The 24,177-nt window shown below is 37.9% G+C and overlaps 1 protein-coding gene across 1 annotated transcript; it reads left to right on the top strand.

Moving 5' to 3' along the window:
* Positions 1–1,732: 1,732 nt before the first annotated feature.
* On the top strand, positions 1,733–23,872 carry SNAPC1 (small nuclear RNA activating complex polypeptide 1). Its single transcript, XM_016198229.2, has 10 exons — positions 1,733–1,895; positions 4,327–4,486; positions 4,646–4,786; positions 5,456–5,560; positions 8,337–8,495; positions 9,862–9,930; positions 10,621–10,683; positions 16,140–16,290; positions 20,593–20,691; positions 23,296–23,872. Exons 1-10 carry the CDS (start codon positions 1,768–1,770, stop codon positions 23,346–23,348), a joined length of 1,128 nt encoding a protein of 375 aa, XP_016053715.1. The 5' UTR covers positions 1,733–1,767; the 3' UTR covers positions 23,349–23,872.
* The last annotated feature ends 305 nt before the right edge of the window (positions 23,873–24,177 follow it).

Here is a 24,177-nt window from a genome sequence, read left to right as displayed (position 1 = left end):
CAATTACATTTTTATATAAACTTAGAAAATGTAAGGAAGTGAAAAATACCAAATACAATACAGAAAAGCAAGGTATATAGAAGTAAGTCCAACAAAAGGACATATAAAGAGTTCATGAAGAAAAATTACAAAAATTTTACTGAAGAGGGTAAAGGTAAATGTACGGTTAGGAAGATTCAATATAATAAAGACGTTATTCTGTCCCAAATTGACTCAGATTTAATGCAATCAAAGTCCAAGTGGCACTATTAGAGACATTTGGCAAATTGATTTTAAAATTTTTATGAAAAAGCAAAAGTCCAAGAATAGTCAAGATACTCCTGAAGAAAAGTAAGAGAACTTTCTTTTCTAGATAAGATTTTTTAAAAAGCTGTAGTAATTAGAGTAAGGTATTAGTATAGCAAGATCTAAATCAACCTTTGGAGTAGATAGATATCTGTAACCCTAGATACAGACTGATAAAACTTTATTTGGGATCCTACAAATAAAAGGAAGCATGTACAAAAGTGTTCATAGCAAAATCTGGAACCCACCTACATTTGCATTGAAGAAATAATGGGTAAATAATGGAGTATTAGGCAGCAGTGAAAATGAATGAACTACAGCTATGAGTCATAACATGGATGTATCTTAGAAACATTACTAAATTTAAAAAGCAATTCAAAGAATATATTTTATACACTGCAATACCATTTTCATAAAACGCAAAGCCATCCGCAACTAAATATGTTGTTTAGATAGCCATACACATGATAAAGTATATACACGTTTATGAGGAACAAAATAAGGTAGTTGTTACTAAGGTAGTGGCAGAGGCAGGGGAATGGCTTAGAGGAGGAATTCAGATTGATGTGGCAGGGTTGGAAATGTTCTGGTTCCCACACAGGTAGAACACACACAGATGTTTGTTTTCCTGCTATGGTTTTTTTATCTCACACGTTACATAAGTTATTCTGTATACATAAAATACTACATAAAATTTTAAAAATAGGTCAACGATCAGGAAAATTAAGTGAGTTGAACCTCTATCTACAGACAGAAAGCCCCATGCTTTTCTATTACATTAGGATACCTCTCCTGAAGAAAAAAACAGCATGCCCTGCAATCAGAGAAATGGTGACAAGTACAAGACACTGCTCCAGCTCCAGCTCCAGGGATAAGCTGAGAGGTGGAGTGTACACAGAAAGCCAATTTAGCGACGTAAGAACGTACAAAGTAAATGCTCTCCACTAAGCACTGCGCTGGGAGACCGCGGGGGCTCCCAGGAGAGAGGCACACAGTGAGCTCCGTGTCGCGCGGGGATAGGCTGTGAGGGAGGAGTCCAGTCCGTCTCCTAGTAAACCCTCTTCAGGTCCTCTTTCCACGCGGGGTGGGCTGCGGCTCTGAGCTGCTCCTCCCAAGCTATGAAGGTTGACTTCCGTCACCCTGTCACTTGAAAGGAGAGTGACAGGGTAAAGCCCATCTTCATAAGCTGGCCCAGTGTAGACCTACATTCCTTCTTGGGCTCCTAGGTCACCTGCCATAGCAACCTCTTCAAAAAAATTAAAAGGACTGATTTTAGTCCATGAATTAACAGAGAGCCGAGCCCTACGCGCCCCGCACGCGAGGAAAGCATCGCGCCCGCTAGCTGGAGGTGGGGCTAAAGGGGTCGCGTAAGGCGTCACGGGGCGCGTGCGGGTCACGTCGTAGGGGGCGGGGCGTCGGGCGAGGTTTCCTCGGCGACCGCGGCGGCCCGGAGCGCTCGGGGCGCGCGCCGGCTTTGCAGCCATGGGGACGCCTCCGGGCCTGCAGGCCGACTGCGAGGCGCTGCTCAGCCGCTTCCAGGAGACGGACAGCGTGCGCTTCGAGGACTTCACGGAGCTCTGGAGGAGCATGAAGTTCGGCACCATCTTCTGGTGGGTGTTTCTCGTCCGCTCCCCGCCCCTCTCCCTCGGCAGCTCCGACGCGGCGTAGGTACTTGCATACTCCGCCCCGCACCCCCTCTTGGGGAGGGCTTAGAAAAATGGCGGTCTCTGAGGGCTACCTCCGTCTCCCCGGGCCTTCTGGGCTCAGGCCGCGCGCTTTCCCTGGGCGATTTCATTGGCTTCGGTTGCACCCTTTTGCGGCCTCTTCCCGAATATGTATTCCTGCCTGGCCGCCCTTCCAAACTCTCCTCTCCATCTGCACTGCCCCAGCCTGACCTAGGTCACCATCGTTTGCCCTTCTCCAGTCTTGTTGGCCTAGAATCCCTTGTTTCAAAACAAAGGAGACACCTAGGTGGAGACAAAACGCACGTTTGAATTCATTTTACCCATAGCAACCAGAGGTCTCTTGCTAAAGTGCACATTTGATCATGTCACTCCCTTGCTTACCACCCTTCGGTGGTTTCCAGCTCAGATTCCCCAACGTGGTTGGCTAGACCCCTGTGATTGCTCTCTTGTCTTCAGAGATCCATCTACCCATCCTCTTCCATGCACTTTCCTTCTCCAGCCCTCTACAGCGTTTCCAATGTCTGTGGCCCTCTACTGGCGCTTGCTCAGCCTGGAGCTTTCCCCCAACTCCCTTTGCCTGGCCACTTTATTCTTCACTCAGGTTTAAGTTCAAATGACAGTTCCTCAGGGAAGACTTCCTTTGCCCTTTTCAACTAAGTAACGGATACTGCTCTTTTTTTTCCTATAACATTCTGCTTATGTTATCTTTCGACTTAAACACATTTTGTTCTAAGTGTGTAGTTCAAAATACAGTATTAGTGTTTAAGAGCACAGATTGTGGAGCCCAACTGCCTGAATTTGAATCAGAATCCATTTACTGTGACTTTTGTGTAAGTTACTTGCTTGAACTTCCTTATTTGTAAAACAGGGACAGTGGTAGTACCTCATATTGTAGCTCTGAGGATTGAACGAGCTAATTAATTACCTTGCCGACTAATAATCACCTTGCTGTCAGGAGTATACACGTGTTTCCGTGGCCAGATGTTGCCCACTGGTCCCGAGATAACTCGTGTCTGCATTTACATTAAGTAATTTTAAACACCTTGCTGACCAAAGTAGCCAGCCCCAGGGGCGAGTTCTGGCTTGAAATAGCCAATCAGCAAGGTGTTTAATATATGGTAAGGGCACTCCAAGTGCTCAGTAAATGTTTTTTTTAAAAATTTCCCTCCATTAGACAGAGCTCTATGAGACCAGTGACTGGATGAATCTGGTATCCATTATCATAATACATACAATATTGAAAAGGCTAAATAATTGAATGAATGCGTTCTTGTGATTAGAAAGCTGTTTTGCTGAATAAAATGTAAAAGTTCTCTTTTTTCTCTGTGTTGATGTAAAGTAATTACCTACGTAGTTTGTACATTGCAGGGGACGGAGGACGAGGAGTTGTTTGCTGTACAATTAACCATAGGAGAGGAACTATTTTAATGCTACTAAATGTGATGCATTTATAGCTTAATGTATTTAATCCACAGAACAACTCTGAAAAACAGGTATAATAGGTGTTTTACAGATGAGGAAAATGAGGCTTAAGGAGGTGAAGTAATTCCTCCCTGATCACACAGCTAGTAGAGCAGATGCTGGAACTAAATGTTTGCCTGTTTCCAAAACCCATGATCTTTCACTGTAACCCTCTTGGGAAAAATGGTAGCTCAGAAACATTTTGCTGGGGTTACCTCAATTTTTAGCTCATGAGAAAAAACTAAAAGGAGGAAGAAAAGTAGAGACCACTTGAGTGCGGGGGACTTTATTTAGAAGTTGCTTTGGTTGCCTTTACTTACAGTAGGTATTTTGCATTCTTTTATTGTATTTATTATTTGAAGAGCCCAGGCTTTGGGAGTATGGTGGAATCTGCTTTCTTATCCTGCTCCTTCTTTACTTGGGTGAACTTTGCCCTGAAGAATTGGAAGGAAGGGGTGGGTTACATTATGGTCTCTAATTTTTTTATCAAGGTGTCCCAAGGACAAATAAGGTTTAGTGTGAATCCCTGAGAGTATTGGGGAAAATATCCAGTATGTAGCTTGTATATTTTATTCTGTAACATAACCATGCTTATTTTAATGTATTAAATGTTTTAAGTTCTCAACCAGGAATAATTTGCAACTCCTCCACTTTTGCTCCCTAATTCAGCAAGTCAAGTTGATGCTTTATGAAGATGCCTCATGTTTACCAAGTGTATGCCTATGCCTCAGTGAGGAATCACAACTAAAGATGAGGTTTTTGTGCTTAAAGCAGGAAGGGATCAGATGTGGAACACCCATCTGATTTCTAGCAGCTGCTAGAATATACCTCTTCTAATTTTTGTTTGTTACTTATTTACTTAAAGTCATAAAATATTTTCTCTTTTGTTTTCTAGTGGTAAAATGAGAAATTTAGAAAAGAACACGTTTACAAAAGAAGCTTTAGCTTTGGCTTGGCGATATTTTTTACCTCCATACACCTTCCAGATCAGAGTTGGTGCTTTGTATCTGCTGTATGGGTTATATAACACGCAACTGTGTCAACCAAAACAAAAGGTAATACTTGAGTTGTTTTCCATCAGCAGAAACACAAAACGGGTATAATATTTTTACAACAAACTGATTTATATAGAAATGCCAGTGTTTCAAAGTATAAAACATTTGTGAAAGAAGATTTACATTTAGTAACAACTTTTTTACTTCTCATGTTTGCAGATTAGAGTTGCCCTGAAGGATTGGGATGAAGTTTTAAAATTTCAACAAGATTTGATAAATGCACAACATTTTGATGCAGCCTATATTTTTAGGAAGCTCCGAGTTGACAAAGCATTTCACTTTACAGCAATGCCCAAATTGGTATGTTACCTAAAATAAATTGTTTCTTCAAAATGAGAAGTTATACTTCATTGTCCATAAAGTACTTCAGTCTCCATAATGTGGAAAGAATATTATATAGTTTACAATACTTGTAGAAAGGCTTCTTAAAATAGGAGGAAATGCTTTCTGATTATTTTTTATTGCAATCAGAATTCAGTCTCTGCTTTTAAATGCAGTGTGTTTCCAAATGCCATCTGTTAAGCAGATTGTTAGAAGAGGACATTAAATTCAGTATCTGCATTTGTTCATGTCTTTATTCAGACATCAAAGAGGCTACTGCTGAAAGAGAACCAAGGAATTTTAATGTCAGTTGGTAAAAAGTTGAAATTTCCACTAATAAAATATGATATTTTGTTGATCTTATGACAATTGAGAAACTAGATTAGAAGAGCACTTGGTTCTAGTTCTGGTTCTGCCATCAGCTGGCAAATATGGTACTTTTCTGAATGTCATCTGAATTTGTAAGCACATGGCATGGCATCTTCAGGATTATTTCAAAACTCTTAAGTCTTTTAAAAATGGATTATTTAATAAAAATATACTTAGCGCTGTTTCTGTTTCATCTGTGTTTACTGATGGACAATTTTTGCTGCTGTCTTATTTCTATACTTAAAAAATATACTTTAAAAGACATTCATTATTATATAGCTGTCATACAGAATGAAGAAAAAAATTCAGCGAGCTGAAATTACGGAAGAATTTAAGGACCCAAATGATCGTGTAATGAAACTTATCACTTCTGATGTCTTAGAGGTAAATTTGCTTTTATTCTCTTGATATTTTTTAAAAAATGGTTTTATTGCTAACTATATATTGAGGTTATACATTTTTCTGCGGGATACTGAAAATTTCTTAATGATTTTAACCAGTCATAGAATGAATGTTATTTTCTCTGAAGTATCGGAAATAACACACCCTGAGTATATCAAAATGTATGGAATAAATCTCGAAGCACAGCAAGAAACAAAGATGTTGAGGACTGGACTTGGACTCAGGATATTTAGATTCAGAAACTGAAACCACCATTTATATTTGACTCTTTAGATAGATCATAAAACAAGAATTTAAAGTGATTTGCTCCTAGCCAGTTTGGCTCAGTGGTTAGAGTGTTGTCCTGCTGACTGAAGGGTCCCGGGTTTGATTCGGGCCAAGGGCACGTACCTTGATTGCAGGCTCGGATCCCCAGCCTAGGTCGGAGCACATGCCGAAGGCAACCAATTGATGTCTCTCTCACATCAGTGTTTCTCTTTCTCCCTTTCCTTCTCCCTCTCTCTTTCTCTCCCTTTTCCACTTTCTCTGAAAAACATTGGAAAAAATACCCTCTAGTGAGGATTAAAAAAATAAAGGGATTTTATTTTATTTTATTTTATTTTATTTTATTTTATTTTATTTTATTTTATTTTATTTTATTTTTTTATTTTATTTTATTTTATTTTATTTTATTATTTTATTTTATTTTATTTATTTATTTTATTTATTTTATTTATTTTATTTTATTTTATTTTATTTATTTTATTTTATTTTATTTTATTTTATTTTTTTATTTTATTTTATTTTATTTTATTTTATTTTATTTTATTTTATTTTATTTTACAATATGTATTTATTTCCTATTCTTTTTACAATGCTTATTTTAAAACCCACTATTGAAAACTAGGAAGATTTAAGAGAACAGAGCTGGAGTGATGCACCAAGGCCTGTTCTTTTAGGGTGGGAGAGGAAGGTCAGAAGGGCCAGGCTATGAAATGCCTATTCCTGGAAGCTTCTGGGATTGGAGTAGTTTGTGTGAAGTCATCCTGACTTTATCTCAGATCTTTGGTTTGCAACATCTGCTTTGAGAGCCTTTTCTCTCAGTACCTCTGTTGATTCTATTTGTCCTGTCCTTGTATTGCCTTTGACCCATCCTCACTGATAATCCTTCAATTTAATACTTTTCTACTTCCCATCTACCGCTTGCAAATGCTTTTATGTCCTCATGTCAGCAGACCTGAATTCTGCCATTCATTAGTTCTAGTTTTGTGGTGAAGGAGGCATAATAAAATGAAGAGGATAGGATATTGAATCAAAACATCAGATTTTTAATTCTAACTCTGCTACTTAAATATGACCAGCTAATTATATCTAAGTCTCTTTTCATTTATAAAATTATAATAATGGCCATTATTTGTTAAGTTTTCAACATGTACCAGGAACTATATGTTTTATATATGTTACCTCACTAATCATCATAGTAACCTTGCAGAGGAGGTGGTATTTTCAGAAACTGAAGCTCAGAGAAGTTAAGTAATTTGCAGAAAGTAAGGTGCAGACACTGGATTTGAATGTCTAAGTCTATAGGCTCCAAAGTCCAGGCACTTTTATTTCTTAACACTTTAATTTTGTATAGTGCTTTACCTTATACAGAACACTCTCACTTGTATAAGCTCACTTAATGTTTTTACAGTGGGTTAGGTGGCATTACTTACTTTTGTACAAATGTGGAACATGATTCTCAGATTGAGGGATTGGCTCAAGGTCACAATCTGGCAAGTGACAGAACTCAGGCCCAGACCAAGTCCAACTAGTGGTCTTTCCCCTCCATTGTATTGCATGTAGTAAGATAATGGGAGTACAGCACATTGTAAACTGTAAAAAGTTATGGGCTCCCCATGTCTGGCCACTGCTCTCCTTGAAGATTCTGCATATATGAACACATCACTACTGAGCAGTTTCTGATTCCTTGAACAGATGTCTGGTATTCCATCAAAATCTACTAGAAATGAGTTGAGTAGCCTAACTTAGGCAAGACTCAGATGTTGTAGTGGCCATCTATGAAGGAAGGGTCAACAGTTCCCTGCTGACATTTGAGCCAAGTCCCAGTACCGGTTTTATTTAAGTCGGCGTGCAGTGTACTGTTTTCCTCCTTAACCCATGTATCCGCCCATTTGGCTGGAGGTTGCTGGGGGAGGAAGGTCTAATTAATAAGCAGCACCTCAAATGCTCTCATAAACCGTCTCTATTTCTTTTAATGCTAAATCTTAACACTGAAGTAGTGATGAAGCTTATGGGTACAGGCACATAGGCTTTGAGACTTGTGAAAGTCAGCCTGTCTCTGTGGAGGATTAGGTGAGTCATGCACAAACTTTTAGCTGAGCATAAAGAACTATGTAAACATCCTTGATAATGACAACATAAAATAATAATGTGATTTGAGTTATTACCAGTAGTGATATTTAATGATACGTTATGCTACAAATAATTTTTATTATATCCAGGAATGCAGTCCTTTATTAACCAATTAGTCTTTCCCCATACAGTGTATATTACTTAGTGTTTGTTGAGTTGAATTGAATGAATCCATACCTCTGGAAAGCAGCCTCTTTATTAATAAAGTTGTACTATTTTGTTTACGTGATCACATTGTTTTCGATATACTATAGCATGCTATTCCTTATTGACACAGTCACTTTGGAATGCCATTTTATTTTGTGTTGGTTTTGCCTGTAAATTTCTCCTTTAAACTGAAATAGACTCCTCTTTTCACTTTTAGGAAATGCTGAATGTTCATGATCATTATCAGAACATGAAACATGTAATTTCAACTGATAAAGCCATTCCAGACAAAACCCTCAGCTTGGTAAAGGATGATTTTTTTGATAATATTAAGAACATAGTTTTGGAGCATCAGCAGTGGCACAAAGAGAGGAAGGTATGTGACTGCTTGTTTGATACCTCACCTCTGCATTTGCACTACACACGAGTGGCTGGACATGGGTGATAACGTTGAGAGGCAGCCTCCCTGAGGGGCTACATGGCTGTGGAGCTAAGATTTAGAGGACTTTACTTTTCTTTGCCACTTATTAGCTATGTGATGTTATTTAACATTCAAACAAATTCTATATATTTTGCATATGTAATCAAATAATTATAATTAGTAACAATTACATGATGTATAATTAAATAACTCATGTAATTATATATATATGATTATAGAGGAATGAGTCATCTTGGTATACCACAGATTTATTGCAATCTTTATAATTTAGCACTTCCCAGAGGTTGCACACTGGCAGTCTTTGGTCCAAGTCCTGCACACAGATATGTTTCATTTGGCACAGCATTGATCCTGACATTGTTTTAAAATTTTGAATTAAGCACTAAAATGTAAATATTTGTGGAGTTCAGAGGTTTTGCAGCACTGGTCCCCCTTCACTGCCTGGCAAGTAGATAGCTAGACCTGAGTGGTGGCTGCCCCCATTGTGCTCTGCCAGCCTCAGTTTATCCATTTACAGATCTCATCAGCACACATCTGCAATTTAATTTTCTGACCCAAATACTGAGGCTAGAGTTACCCATATTCCACATTAGCCTTTTCAGCTGGAGAAACTTTTTTATTCTGGAAACTTAAAGGCCAGCCTTGCTAAATTTACCCTTGAAACCACTACTCCATCCTATTTTAGTAAATACTTCTAAACAAAAAGAAAAAGTAAAAATACGCATTTTCTGATTACTTACTAGTGTTTTTCTTAAATGCTAGATAGGTATTTTCTTACATACTGTTTTTCAGAAAGATTTGGTGCCTCTTTTGGGCTTTCCATTATATCATAGGAGCCGGGTCAAATTAATTTTGGAAAAAGATGTACAAGGAAAGCGATGAGATGACAGTCTTGGGAGAAGTAGACACTTTGCTTCCTCTCCCCACATTTATTTTAATGAGGTAGTGCACTTTAGAATGTTTGAATAGTGCTCTCTTTTAATAAACTATGTTTCGTGGTTACTAAGATATCATTACTAAGACCTCTGAAAACATGAAGGAAAGGAGAATAAACCAGTTTTCTTTACCACCTAAAGTACATGTTGTCCTTCATTAGCAGGATTTAGGCATTTTGTTGATGAATTTTAGAACTATTCTGAAACCTAGCCATGATCTTAATGTCAGGTGGTGAGCCATACCGCAATAATGCAAAGTGATCTTTTTGAAGTAAATGATTCTCATTGTTCTGAAATTGATTTGCACTTAATTTTTAGGTCATTTGAATTGTTAATGTGTATATATAAATTTTTTGCTCTTTCAGAATCCATCCTTAAAATCAAAAGTTAAAGATGGAGAAGAAAAGAAGGAAGAAAATTCACAAGAATCAGAGGTCAGAAAAATTCACTGTGATTGCTTACAGAGCAGTAGTTTGATTAGCTTCATTTTATTTTATGTGAGGCTGTGATTCTGTATACTAAGCATTATAATCCTTGGTCAGTATTATAATAAATATCTTAGAAAATTCTGGAACATGGGTTCTGTGAAGAGCTAGCTTGTTTTTTACTGGAAACCTTGTATAATACCACATCAGGTGTGTATTGGAAGTGAGGATGTTAACAGTTTTCAGCAGGGAAAGGTAAGGATGATGGTGGAGTGCTCTGAGTCCTTACAGGGGCAGAGTAAGGATTTTGTAATGTCTTTTTTCACTTCCTGCCAGCCTTTCAACTGGTGTGAAGCTCAAGCTATTCAGTACCGCTTCCTGCCTGTAGAGTTTCCATCCATTTTAGCGGATGAGACAAGGGCCATCTTTGGGCATAGGCTGATGAGGTGGGAATGGCTTCATCACCAAGGCTTTCATTCATAGTATCCTCAAGTACTGAATGAAAAAAATCCATAGCTATGGGGATGTTCTCATGGCACCTGCTGTGGGAATGTGGTGTTTGTGTCTTTACTCAATACGTGTCCAATACGTGTTACTTTCTTATACCCTACCTCTGTCTAAAGTCTTATTTCTGTGGGTACTCATAATTTCACTTTGCATGTTTTAACTTTTTCCCCTTCTTGTGTATTTTTATTTCAGAGATGTGAAAGGGCAGAATCATTAGCAAAAATAAAATCGAAGGCCTTTTCAGTTGTTGTTCAGGTAAGTTATTTCTTTAGTAAGGTAATTTAGAAACTGACTTGATGCTTTTTGTTGTTAATCCTCACCCGAGGATATTTTTTCCATTGATTTTTTTAGAGAGTGGAGAGGAGGGAGGAGAGAGAGAGATAGAGGGAGGATCATTGATTGATTGCCTCTCTCGCATGTGCCCTTGCAGCGGCCAGGGATTGAACTTGCAACCCAGGAACGTGCCCTTGACCGGGAATCGAACCCTCAACCCTCCAGGGCTTGCGCCAGTGCTCTAACCACTGTGCCACACTAGCCAAAGCTGACTTGATGGTATTTTAATTACATTTTGATTTTTCATCTAAGAGCACATGTACATAGTTTAAAAAGTCTGATAGGACCATGTAGCTTGTATAACTCAGCAGTCTCCTGCTCCACCACTTCCTACCCCTGTATTCCTAATCTTAAAAGGCAACCATCTTCAATTTTCCTCCTAGTTACTTCTGGTATTTATGTGGAATTTTGATGCCATTGTTCTTTATTTCTTCCAGCTTTTGTTTTCCTGTTCATGGAAGGTTTTAGGATTTTCTCTTTATCCTTGGAGTTCTGAAAGTTCCTGTAATGTAACTTGGTGTAGGTCTTTTTTCCTTTGTTGTCCTTGGCTCTCATGGTGGGCATACTTTGATTTGATAGCATTCAGGTCGGAGGGATTTTTTTGTATTGTTTCTTTGATAAGAGTTCTTTGCTGCATTTTCCTCTTTTTCTTTTCTTGAACTTTTATTTTCTTATTTTAATCTCTTTCTATTTTCAGAGAGATTTCTTAAACTTTGTCTTCTGAGCATTACATTGAATTTTTTAAATTTCTGCTGACTTTTTTTTATTACTGATATTTTTTTCTTCTCTGAATCTTTTTCAACTTAAAAAATTCTTTATCTTTTTTTCTGGATGCATTACTTCTTTGTGGATGTTAATTACAGTTTTTTGAAGTTTCCTCCTTTCCTCTTTGAGGTCCTGTTTTGCTGGCTTTTTTTTAAATGTTTGAAGATCCTCAGATCATATTTGAGAGTGTCATGTGGCGATACAGCTTTTGGATCTCAAATATTTCTTTTTCTTGAATCTAATCATTTTTACCAGATAGCGATCTTCCATTCTCTGTCTAGGGGAGGAAAGTGGTAAATAAGCCCAGCTCCCAGTGTTTGGGAAGCCTACTGAGAGAATCAGCCGAGAGGCTTATCATTCTTTATGCAGGTTTCACACAACCTCCCTTTTTTCAGTAAGGGGCTCTGTCCCCTTCCCCAGCTGTCCGAGTTTTCTCAAGCCTGCAGCTTCTCTGGTTTAGACTCTCCAAAGAACAAACCTCCTATTTACTGCAGCAGAAAGTCAGTTGTTTAGCTTTGAGGCAGAGAAATGGGACTCTATTCCCTATGTAGATTTTCAACATATCCACTCATTTTTTTAGTCCCATTTCTGATGACTCCAGTTCTTGATCCACTTGGATCAGCTTGGTTTATATTAACTTCCTCAATATAAGCAATTAGGTTTCAGCTTTCTTCATTCTGTTATCAGCTATCACTCACTTTTCCACTTCCCAAATTTTGTTTTTGTTGTTGTTTTACAGATGCTTTGTTTCTTATTCTCTTTGTTTTGTGAATTTGTTCATTTTTGTTCCTTTACTCTCATTTTAGTGGGGCTTCAGGAGGGAACACTGATAAATGTATGTGATTAATCTCATTTTTTTCCCTTGGATTTTTTTCATGAATCTAAGAATGTATTCTGTGGAAAATTACTGCCATTTTTCTGGTTGTAGAAATAAAAAAGGAATAAATAAAAAGTGAAAAGTGACTGTAGGTTAGTTAAATGTTATATATTTGCGATTCTACAGTAAATTGAGTACAAAATACTGCATTTTGTGGGGGTTTTTTGTTTGTTTTTAAATTTATCTTTATTGTTGAAAGTATTACAGGTGTCCCATTTCCCCCCCCCATTGACCCCCCCCCCCCGCTCTCACCCCCTCCCCAGGCCTTCGTCCCATTATTGTCGGGTCCATGGGTTACGCATATATGCATATAACTTGTTAATCTCTTCCCACCCCCCACCCCCATCCCTCTTTCCTCTGAGATACAACAGTCTGTTGCTTGCTTCAGTGTCTCTGGGTCTATTTTGTTTTTCAGTTTCTTTTGGTCATTAACTCCTGCTTAAAGAAGACCCTTTAACATTACATGTAATACTGGTTTGGTGGTGATGAACTCCTTTAGATTTTTCTTATCTGTGAAACTCTTTATCTGACCTTGAATTCTAAATGATAGCTTTGATGGGCAGAGCAATCTTGGTTGTAGGTCTTTGCTTTTCATCACTTTGAATATTTCTTGCCACTCCCTTCTGGCCTGCAAGGTTTCTGTTGAGAAATCAGCTGACAGTCGTATGGGTGCTCCCTTGTAGGTAACTAACTGCTTTTCTCCTGCTGCTTTTAAGATTCTATCTTTGTCTTTAACCTTTGGCATTTTAACTATGATGTGTATTGGTGTGGGCCCCTTTGGGTTCCTCTTGTTTGGGACCCTCTGTGCTTCCTGAACTTGTAAGTCTGTTTCTTTCACCAGGTAGGGGAAGTTTTTTTGTCATCATTTTTTTAAATAGGTTTTCAATTTCTTGCTCTCTTCTCCTTCTGGAATCCCCATAATGTGAATGTTGGGCTGCTTGAAGTTGTCCCAGAGACTCCTTTTGCTATCTTCATATTTCTGGATTCTTTTTTCTTTTTGCTCTTCTGATTGGTGGTTTTTGCTTCCTCATATTCCAGATTGCTGACTTGATTCTCGGTGTTCTCTACTATTGATTCCCTGTAAATTATTCATAATTTCAGTTGGTGTAGCCTTCATTTCTGACTGGTTCTTTTTTATGTCATTGATGATCTCACTAGTTTCCTTAAAAGTTTTACTAAGATCATTGAGCATCCTTATAACCATTATTTTGAACTCTGTATTTAGTAGCTTACTTGGCTCCATTTCATTTAGTTCTTTTTCTGGAGATTTCTTTTGTTCTTTCATTTGTGAGATGTTTCTCTGCTTCTGCATTTTGGCTGCTTTGTGGTGTTTGTTTCTATGTATTAGGTACACTGCTATGTCTCCTGGAACTGGTAGAGTGGCTTTGTGTAGTAGGTGTCTTGTAGGGCCCAGTGGCTCAGTCTCCCCAGTCACCTGAGCTGAGCCTTCTAGATGCTCTCCTGTGTGGACTATACACTGCTCTGTTGTAGTTGAGCCTTGGTTGCTATTGGTATCACTGGGAGGAATTGACCCCCAGCCCAATCAGCTGTGAGGACCAACTGCAACTACAGCCAAAGAGGTGCTGTGCAGGAAACACCCCTGTGGAGCAGGATTTGCTTCAGTGGGGCTTTGGTGTTCACTGAGTTTGCCCCTTCAGTGTGTCACTTGTGGATGTGGTAGGGTTGTAATCTCGTGTGGTTAAAGCTGACCACCAGGTGCACTGTTTCTGGGGCCTCCCGGGAGGTGCAAAGTCAGGCTCTACCTGTGCCCTGCCCAGGGCCACCCAGCATGAACTACACAACAATCCGTAGATGTTTGCTACTTGTGCTGGGTTTGGAGGTGTCTAGGAGAGGCCAAGCTATGAACCAGTGCAGGCTGCTGCTAGTGCCAGGCCTGGGGCCACTTATCAAGAGCTGAGAGGCATGCTGAGGCCAGCTGCTGCTTGTTTGAGAGATTTTAGGAAAGTCCTAAGCATGAGGCTAGAGAGGCCACTTGCATAGAAAAGCCACTGGAAATGGCTTGGATGAGCTTTCAAGTAGGGAGAGGTGGTGTCTTAGGGATTCACCACGACAGGGGCAAAACTTGTGAGCCAGGTTGATGGAGATTCAGAAAAGACGCCTGCCTGCTGGCTCTGATGGTGGAGATCTCATCAAAGGAGCAATGGCCTCTGCCAGCTCTTCTGTCTGGGAGAAAGCTGCCCCTCCAGGTCTTGTCCTGATTCCAGGCAAGTTAATTCCTCCTCTAATGTCCCAGGTTTGTTTCAAGCTGCTGCCCAGCGCTGGAGCTCAGGGAGTGCTTCTGAATAAGTTCATGCGCTGGCCCTTTAAAAGGAGCTGCCTGGGACTCCCACAGCCTCTGTGTCACTCAGCCACAATCCCTGCTGGTTTTTACAGCCCGAAGTTGTGGGGACTTCTCTTCCCAGCACTGGAACCCTGGGCTGAGAGACCTGATAGGGGCTGGGACCCTTCGCTCCTCTGGGAAACCTCCACTGCCGAGATATCCCTCCGGGTCCTAAACCACAGCACCTGGGTGTGGGACCACAGCCGTGTCTCTGCGATTCATCAGATTCATCCCAGATTCCGCCCCGCATCTCTGCTCCTCCCACCAGTCTTGATGCTTCTTTAGTTCCCTCCTTGTAGGACTTCTGTTCAGCTGGATTTCAGGAGGTTCTGAGTGATGGTTGTTCTATAGTTTAGTTGTAATTTTGATGTGGTTGTGGGCTGCAGCTACTTATGCCGCCATCTTGTTCTCACAAAATACTGTTGAATGAAAGCACTAAGAATAATAAGTTAATTCCAAATTCTTTTAAACCAGAACTGTTTCCATATTATATAGTGATCACTGATGTTTTAAGACATTATGAAAAAATTTTTTTTAAATCATTAAATAAATTATAATCCCCATAAATTGTTATAAGTATGTGTTATTGCATAGTTGTGGTTTTTTTTTCTCCTTTTTGACATACAATTTACATACAATGCATGGTAGCTTTTAAACAATTGTTTATACCTATCTGCGCTGTATATGACATTAACTGAAAACTCCTGTTAGTCAGGACTCTGCTTAAGCATTGACTGATGTAACTAAAATGTCCTTGGACTGTCCCTCCGCTTCTCACCTTTTATGTTCCCTTCACTGTCTTCAAGTGCTCTTCATGACAGCTCCAGCTTTGCCTGTTCCCAGCTTCAGGTTCAATGGGAAGGGAGAATTTTATTTCCTCATAGTTTAACAGAATTCTAAAATTGAGTGTCTCAGTTCTGATGCTCATCATACATATGCCCACCCCTGAACAAGTCAGTGACCACTCGGTTGTGAAACTCATTTTGACTAGATCAGGGCCACATGGCCAGACTTGTAGCCAGGCATAAAGTAGTAGTTCCACTTAAAACACATGGTGGAAACTAAGGAAATTAAATATTAAAAGAAAGGGAGAATAGGTTACTAGGCAGTAAAACCAGTATTTGTCCTTTATGAATTCATTTCAACCATGCAGCTACAACTATATTTTAACTCAGTTTGAGTAGATGATGATGACAACTGCAGGAACTTTTCCTGTTGTATTTAAGATAAAAGAGTGTACACATGTGACAAGTATTAAGCAGGCCAGTATAATGGTAAAGTACTTATAATAAATAGTTTTGTAAATCTTTCCTCGTCTTTGATTGTGTATTTTGTCTTTATCAGTTGGATTCATTTTGTAATTCATTGTGGGTAATTGGGTTTCTTGTTCTTAAGGCTTCCAAGTCAAGAAGGCATCGTCAAGTCAAACTTGACTCTTCTGACTCTGACTCTGCCTCTGGTCAAGGACAAATCAAAGCAACCAGGAAAAAAAGAAACAAAGAAACATTGAAACCAGTAGGAAGGAAGATGTCTTCCAGAAAAAGAGGTAACTTTTTAAAGTCTTTTTTGAAACTCAGCAAGGGAGAATGGGTCTTATTTATAGTCTCCCCTCACTGATTTTTCGTTATTAAAAAGGATTAGATACTTGTTTGACTGAGAAGCTTGTAAGATTTAGTATTAAAAATAAATGAATTACTTAGATTCTTAGAATGTTAACTGCTGAAAGGGACCATAGGAGTCATCAAATTCATCATTTCATAGATGATGAAATTTAGGTCCATATAGATTAATAATATAACTTACTCCAAGTTATATAGCTAGATAGTTATAGAATCAGTCTAGAATTTTCCAGATCATACTTTATTAGTAATTTTTGTGTGTGAAACAGACATGTAGAATAAGGTATGGTAAGTAATATCCTGTAAATCGTATTTCCCTCTAGCTGTGCTAATTAAGCTATACCTGCTTTTCTTTTGAAATAATGTATCTATAAAATTACCTTTGGTATTTGGTTCTTAAAGAAATGACTATGTATTTTAATAATTTAATTTTTGAAAATTATATAGGTAACATATTCGCCGTACGTAAAATTGAAGTCTGATTAGCAGGCTCAGGGACAAAAAAGGAGCATTAGAAACATTAGTAAGTATGTAATGCCTAATATAAAACACTTCTAGCTACTACTGGGAGTAGCATGGTAGATAGGTGGGAACACACTGAAAACAGGAACACGAAATAAAAGGCTGAATTAGAGTAATGAGTATCTGGCCAAGTGGTTGGAGGAATTAGACAAGCAGATTAACAGATATGACAGTCAATGTATACCTATAAGTAATAGAGACTGATGGAGAGGGATTAGACAAGGATGCTTAATGCTTAAGCAGTTGGGTGAATGTTGGTGCCTTTAACAGAAATAGGAATCACAGGATGAAGATTTCATTTGGGTGAGGGGGGCATCTACGTTTTTAAGCTCAATTCCTATAATAGCTATCTAGCACATAAATAGGTGCTCAGTATATTGATTGGATTTACTAAGTTTGTTTTACTTAAGCTTTGGCTATACCTGTTCACCATTCCTAGAAAATAACATGCACATTTGTGGAAGGACATCAGTAGTAGTAATGATGATATGATGGTGAAGATGATCTTATGTAACCTTATTGTCTGCCCAAACTTTTTTCACATCTAAGGTCACCTAGGTAATAAATAGAGCTGAGACTTAATGGCAGTCTGTGAATCCAAGCCTGAATCTTTAACTGCTATCCTTGCTGTCTCTCAGGTAATTGGAAATGTGGATCTGGAACTCAAGTTAGGCATGCACTTAAGTAAGTTGTATTCGAGCTGCATGTCCAGTAATCATTAGTTTTCAGATTGAGCAATAGCCTGTTGTTTATAATTGTATCCCACTTGATTAGCTTTGAGCATAGTCAAACTACCTGACATCCTCTGGGGAACTGTTTTGTGGATAACTGAGGTTAATGATTTAAATGTCAAAATTTACTTTTTAAAAGTTTAATTATTCTGGTTGATATCTTTCTAAAACATAATACATTTGTCTTTATGTTTCTCATTTTCTATAATCTGCATTTATCATTTTTATAATTAGGAAATACTAAAATGTTTTTTTATGCTCTCCTATTTTCTAAAACAATGTACCCTGAACATAATTTAATTTTCTCTATGATTCAGGGTTTTCATCATGAGCATATTATTTTACTGAGTTTTATAATAAAATGAGCTTATCAAGAAAGACCTTAAGTGTAGGGGCCAGTTTATCTTTGAACTGATGGCTTCATGCTGCAGTTCTTATGTCAGCTCTGTGTCTTATTTTTTAAATATAGTTTTTCTGTCACATTCATTGTGGTGGGTGTCTTCTTTCTGTTTTCAGTGTGCAGGCTTGGAGCAGTTTTTTTGCCCTTTTGCTGATTCTTAACTGTAATGGTTTAAGAGACTGTTTGCCTATTCTTTTCAGTTTTCTGTAAAATAAGTGTTATTAAGTTCTGGACGAAGGCCTGAGGAATATACCTGTGACTGAAGTTCATGAGCTTTATTTAATATGTAAACTTTTGAGATAAATATCCTGAAGTTTTGTGTGCTTACTTCTTGGTTCCTGCCTGCGTGATGGGGCGGTATGTGCATGTGTGTGTAGCATTGTGTTTGTTGTTGGTTTTTTAACATATATCTTTGTTGATTCCAGAGAAAGGAAGGGAAAGGGAGAGAAAGAGATAGAAACATCAATGATGAGAGAGTCATTGATCATCTGCCTCCTGCATGGCCCCCCCTACTGGGCATGGAGCCTGCAACCCGGGCGTGTGCCCTGACCAGGAATCGAACCTCGATCCCCTGGATCCTAGGTTGACACTCAACCGCTGATCCATGCCGGCCGGACTGAGTTTTATTTTTTAAACATTCATTTAATGTAAAAGATCTCTAAAATGCAATTAATCATCATGTGACTAGACAAAGGTTTGTTTCTCATCTATCAATTTTGAATTCAGAAACCCTTCCTTGACATTGTTGGGTAGGTTCTGTTAGGTTGTAGATGTGGATTAAATCATTAATAATCGATATGGATGGACATGGCTAAAAGATTGTGAAGAACGACAATAGTAATTTTAGGTAGAACATACTGATTATAATTTTGTGAATAACTGAAAAGTTTTATAGATTCAAAGTGTAAGAAGTGTGATTAGAAATGGAAAGGTATTTTCTAAAGACTATCATCTTAAAAATTATGTAAAATTATAGTAATTAACATGTAGGATCTGCAAGTAAGGCTAAAATTCTTTTTTAATGACTCAGTGGAAAAATGGCATTATTAAATGTGAATTGTGTTCAAAATGGAAGCTTATTGCTACAGTTTACTCAGCTCTATCTTAGAGCAATGTCTTCCTTCCATAAAATCTGCAGCCTGTTAGGATCCCGGTATACATGTGTTCAGAGCAGAAAGCTTAAACTCTTTTCATTTAATTTCTTGCCTCCTGTGCCAACAGATACTTACTAACATATGTGCTGCATGAAATAATGTATTGTAAAAGTTGAATCCACATGTAACCATTTAACAAATATTTATTGAGTCCCTACTATATGCCAAGCACTTTTCTAAGTGCTGGAGTACATCAACTTAAACCAAAATCTATCCTTGTGAAGCTTATTTCCTAATGGGAAGAGGCAGACTATAAAGAAACAAATTAATGTACAGTATGTCAGGCTGTAAAGTGTTGTGGAGGGAAATAAGGCAGTTTAAGGAATAAGGAGTGACTGGGGGGGGGATTGCCCTGGGGACATGGATGTTAAGTGCCAAGTGAGACCTGATATGTCAGTGGTATCTGAGAAATTTGAATGGGATATTTCTTCAGGCAACAGAAGGTTGATGTAGATAACCTCCAATATTTTGGAAAGTGGAAAGTCAATGGCAAATTATGACTAGAGAAGTATGTCTTGCAGAGCATATGTGGTGATAAAAGAAAGTGCGTCTTCATTCAAAAACAAGGCTGTTAACTTTACATTTGTGATCAGTTAATGAAGTCAAAGTATCACAAATAATTATTTCCTGGTAACAGCAAACACATACTGTGGTGTGTGTGAAAAGACTGAATGAGATGTCTGTGTTTGGCTAGTTGTATTTCTTTTCCTCCATTTTCTTTAATTTTTTTTTTTTTTTAATCCTCACCTGAGTATATTTTTTCCATTGCTTTTCAGAGAGAGAGAGAGAAAGACATCGATGTGATTGGTTGCCTCCCACACGAACCCCGACAGGGGCCGGGGATTGAGCCTGCACCTGAGGTACACATGTCCTGGGCCGGAATCGAACCCAGGACTCTTCAGTCCAAGGGCCGATGCTCTAACTACTGAGCCAAACCGGCTAGGGGTCCGTTTCTTTAATGGGAAAATTAGAGACTATTTTCAAAGCCTAAGATACAAATGTATTAATATTTAGAAAAAGTTATGTATTTTAAGATGGATATTTCTGTTTGGTATTACAATTATAGCTTTTAGTTTAAACATCTCATTTAAAAAAATATATGTTATTGATTTTAGAGAGAGAAAGGGAGGGGGAGAAAGAGAGAGAAACATCAATGTGAGAAACATTGATTGGCTGCCTCCTGCATACCCGTTACTGAGGATCAAGCCTGCAACCCAGGCATTTGCTCTGACTGGGAATCAAACTGGCGAACCTTTTTTATGGTGCATGGGATGATGCCCAACCAACTGAGCCACACTGGCCAGGGCTTAAACATCTAATTTTTATGTTGTTGTAATAGTGAACATTATTTGTATAAAATTTTTTCTTAAAGAGTTAACATTCTTTGTTTTCATATAAAATCATTTTTTCATCTGTTTCCAGATGGCATACAGAATGTACCTAAGGAAGATAAATGTTTGAGTCTGAGTATGCCTGTAATTACAGAAGAGGATGGGGAGAATGGAAGTCATAGCGAAACAGGTACAGATGAATTTTGTCAAACTCCTGAAGGAAAGCTATGCTCATAGAGCATTAAGGTTCAGAACCCTTGAAGAGCATGATGGTTGGTTCTGTGTCGTTATGTTTTTATCTTTTGCACATTGGAGAATTTTAGTATTAATCATATTAATCAAGACTTTTTTTTTCTTTTTAATATTTCTTTATTGATTTTAGAGTGAGGAAGGGAGAGAGAGAGTTGAACCATCAATGATGAGAGAGTCACTGATTGGCTGCCTCCTGCACACCCCCCACTGGGGATCAAGCCCACAACCTGGGCATGTGCCCTGACTGGGAATCGAACTGCGATCTCCTGGATCCTAGTTCCATGCTCAACTGCCAAGCCACACCTGGCCGGGCAATCAAGACATTTAAGAGTAGTAATCCATCAAGGATAATGAATATAATATGAATTAGAGGATAATGAATATAATGTGAATTGGTAATCCATCAAGGATAATGAATATAATATGAATTAGAATTAATGCCTAATGACTTCTTTTTCTTTTGGGCTCTATTTTCATTCAGCAAGCATTTATTGGGCACCTCTTGTTTTTCAAGCACTTAGCTAGGTACAGGGATATAAAGATATCTACTCAAGAATTTAAAAGCCATTTTATTTTAATCACATGATTATAGATCTGAGCACAGTGACTGGCCCATAGTGGCCATAAGTAAGTCTTTGTTGAATGAATCATATCAATCTGTGTCCAAAGACCTAAGAGTTTAGTGTGGGAGGAAAATAAGACAGTACATTGTAGTAAAGAGAGGTTTCCATATGCTATAGAAGCATATGGAAAACAAAGAATAGACAATTAAAAGGGAGTATTTGTTCCCTCAGAAATCTGAATGCTTCTGTGGTTTGCTTATGTCAGCATAGAACAGTCCTTTGCAGTCTTGTGGTGAGTTTCAGACTGTAGCTTCTCTCCCGTCTTGCTTGCTGGCTTTTACTGTGTGTAAACTATTAATCACACACACCTTTATGGCTAGCTGACAAGTCCTATTCCAAAATCTATCAACTTATTATTGTTAAAAATTTGGTTTTCATTAATCATTATTACATGTGCACATAATTTAGCAATTCAAATAACTTTAAAATAGTTATTGTAAGAAACCAGTCTTCTGACTCTGACTCCCATTTGTTACTCCCCAGACACAACCACTTTTAACCCTTTACTAATTATTGTGGTACATACCTCTTTGTCTCTAAGTAACATGTTTATATTGCCATTTCTTTGTATTTCATTTCTGTGGATTATTTGTTGACTTCCCACTGAGGAAGGTGAGGATTTAATACTCTTAAATTCTTCACTTCTCACCCCAAACACACATATGCTTCCCAGCCCCCACCCTCCCAATATAATGATTATTTTAGTCGTGTTGGTATTCAGCATTTACAAAACACTCTTGGCAGTAGGGTAAGGTAATATACTATGGTCCTTCCTTAATCGGTACATTTATTATTTTCCCTAGAGAGGTAATAACTTTTTTGGCCTTACTAATTTATTTTTTCTATGTGCTCATCACTGATTTACTCTCAGACTCTTCCTCAGTTGTATAAATCTCCTCTTGGTATATTCAAACACATTAGGCATTTTACTTTTTAATTTCTTTTTAAATATATCTTTATTGATTTCAGAGAGAGGAAGGGGGAGAGGGAGAGGGAGAGAGAGAGAGAAACATCAGTGATGAGAGTCATTGATCAGCTGCCTCCTGCACACCCCCCACTGGGGATCGAGCCCGCAACCTGGTCATGTGCCCTGACCAGGAATCGAACTGCAGTCTCCTGGATCCTAGGTCGATGCTCATGTGCTGAGCCACGCCCACCATGGGCATTTTATCAATTTCATCTTTTTAAAGAAGTCTCTTCCATACCTGTGACCTGCTTTACTCTGGCAGGCCACAGTTTGTTCGCATGGCCTGCTGCACTGTCCTGGCTGCCTCTCTCTTCTGGCAATGTTTTCTTTTTCTCAATTTTTTCTTTGTCTTCTCTTATTCCTTTTCCTGTTACTCCTCTTTTGTTTTTCATTGGTGGGTAATATTTATTTTCTTTACATTTTTCATAATTGTCAAGTTTCTGTACCTTTTATTATTTTCTTTGTTTTTAATGACCAGTAATTATTAGATTTATAACTATTTCTAGATGTATACCTATTTGCGTGTTGTTTCTGGTGTCTGCTGTGGTAGCCAAAAAAGATGTATGGTACTAGTGCTTTGTGTTACATTTTCAGGCTTAATTGAAATGTAAGTTGAAATCTTAGGCACTTTGTCTCAGCACTGGCCTGGATACCTTTCAGATTGGCACACCGGATCCATGCTAAGTATAGGGAGGGCATACCCATGTGAAACAACTTCAAAGTAGCTTATTACTAAGTAGGATTTAGCATGACTAGAGTCTTCATTAGTAAGTTTTCAACTGTAATGTTTTGAGGAAAAAATCATGTATATATATCAGGTTTACAATTTCTTGTTGGAGCTTTGGTGTGATGGCATTCTTATTTAATACCATTGAAACATCTATATAATTTAAATGTACATTATTAATTATTATTTTTAGACCTGACAGACTTCTTAATTTTATATCTTTAGAGGTCACTGCACCCAAGAGGAAAAGAAAACTCAGAACAAAGAGGCTGGTGTAGAGTTTGTAATTTTGAGCTTTCTGACAGAAGAAAAGAGTTATATTTTGTGTATTGAACAGGAAGTCTGCTGTTATTAAAAATAATCCTCCTGGGAAACTAGGTTGTTTCTTTGAAATGGCAGTACTTGAACAGAGTTCTGGACTAAAAATACAAACACAGTAAGCATTTACTCAAATTTATTTTTAACACATTTCTTTTATGAAGTCTGCATAAGTGATTTAGAATGTAATAGAAGTAATCCTGTTATTTGCAGATTTTTAATATTTCCTACAACTTTTGTGATATTATACTATGTTAGTACAGTTTCGGTAATATTATATTTAAAATCTCTTTTCTTGAAGTATTAATGTTTATGGCATATGAGTGGCTAATTAGTTTGTGTCTACAATATCAACTATTTTATATAGTGTGTGGTTAAGTGCGCTAAAATTTTTGTCTTATTTGCTTTATTTTTCAATATATGAAATGTACATGGTCAGTAACTTATGTGATTGATAACTTAGAAAGCTCAGTTTCTACTTCTGTAATCAATTAAATACTTTTTGGTGCTTGTTTTAAAGCTTCGTTTGACCTAACACTTATGTCTGTATACATTCTATTTGTATATGTATAGATATATGTATGCATCTATCCATATGTGTGTGTGTGTGTGTATATATATATGTATATATACATGCACATATATTATAACATGACTACTAAATACATTAAGTACAACATTTAAATACTGATTATTTCTGACAAAACCTTTAAGAGTGGTAATGTAAATAAATTCCTGAATGTGTCTGGTACAGAATGGTTGGTACTCAAAAAAAAAATTCTATAGCTT

This window comes from Miniopterus natalensis, chromosome 1 (assembly GCF_054644295.1).
Source record: "Miniopterus natalensis isolate mMinNat1 chromosome 1, mMinNat1.hap1, whole genome shotgun sequence".
NCBI classification, from domain to species: Eukaryota; Metazoa; Chordata; class Mammalia; order Chiroptera; family Miniopteridae; genus Miniopterus; species Miniopterus natalensis.
The sequence above is the reverse complement of the archived record's forward strand: the minus strand, read 5'-3'. Positions and strand labels throughout refer to the sequence as shown.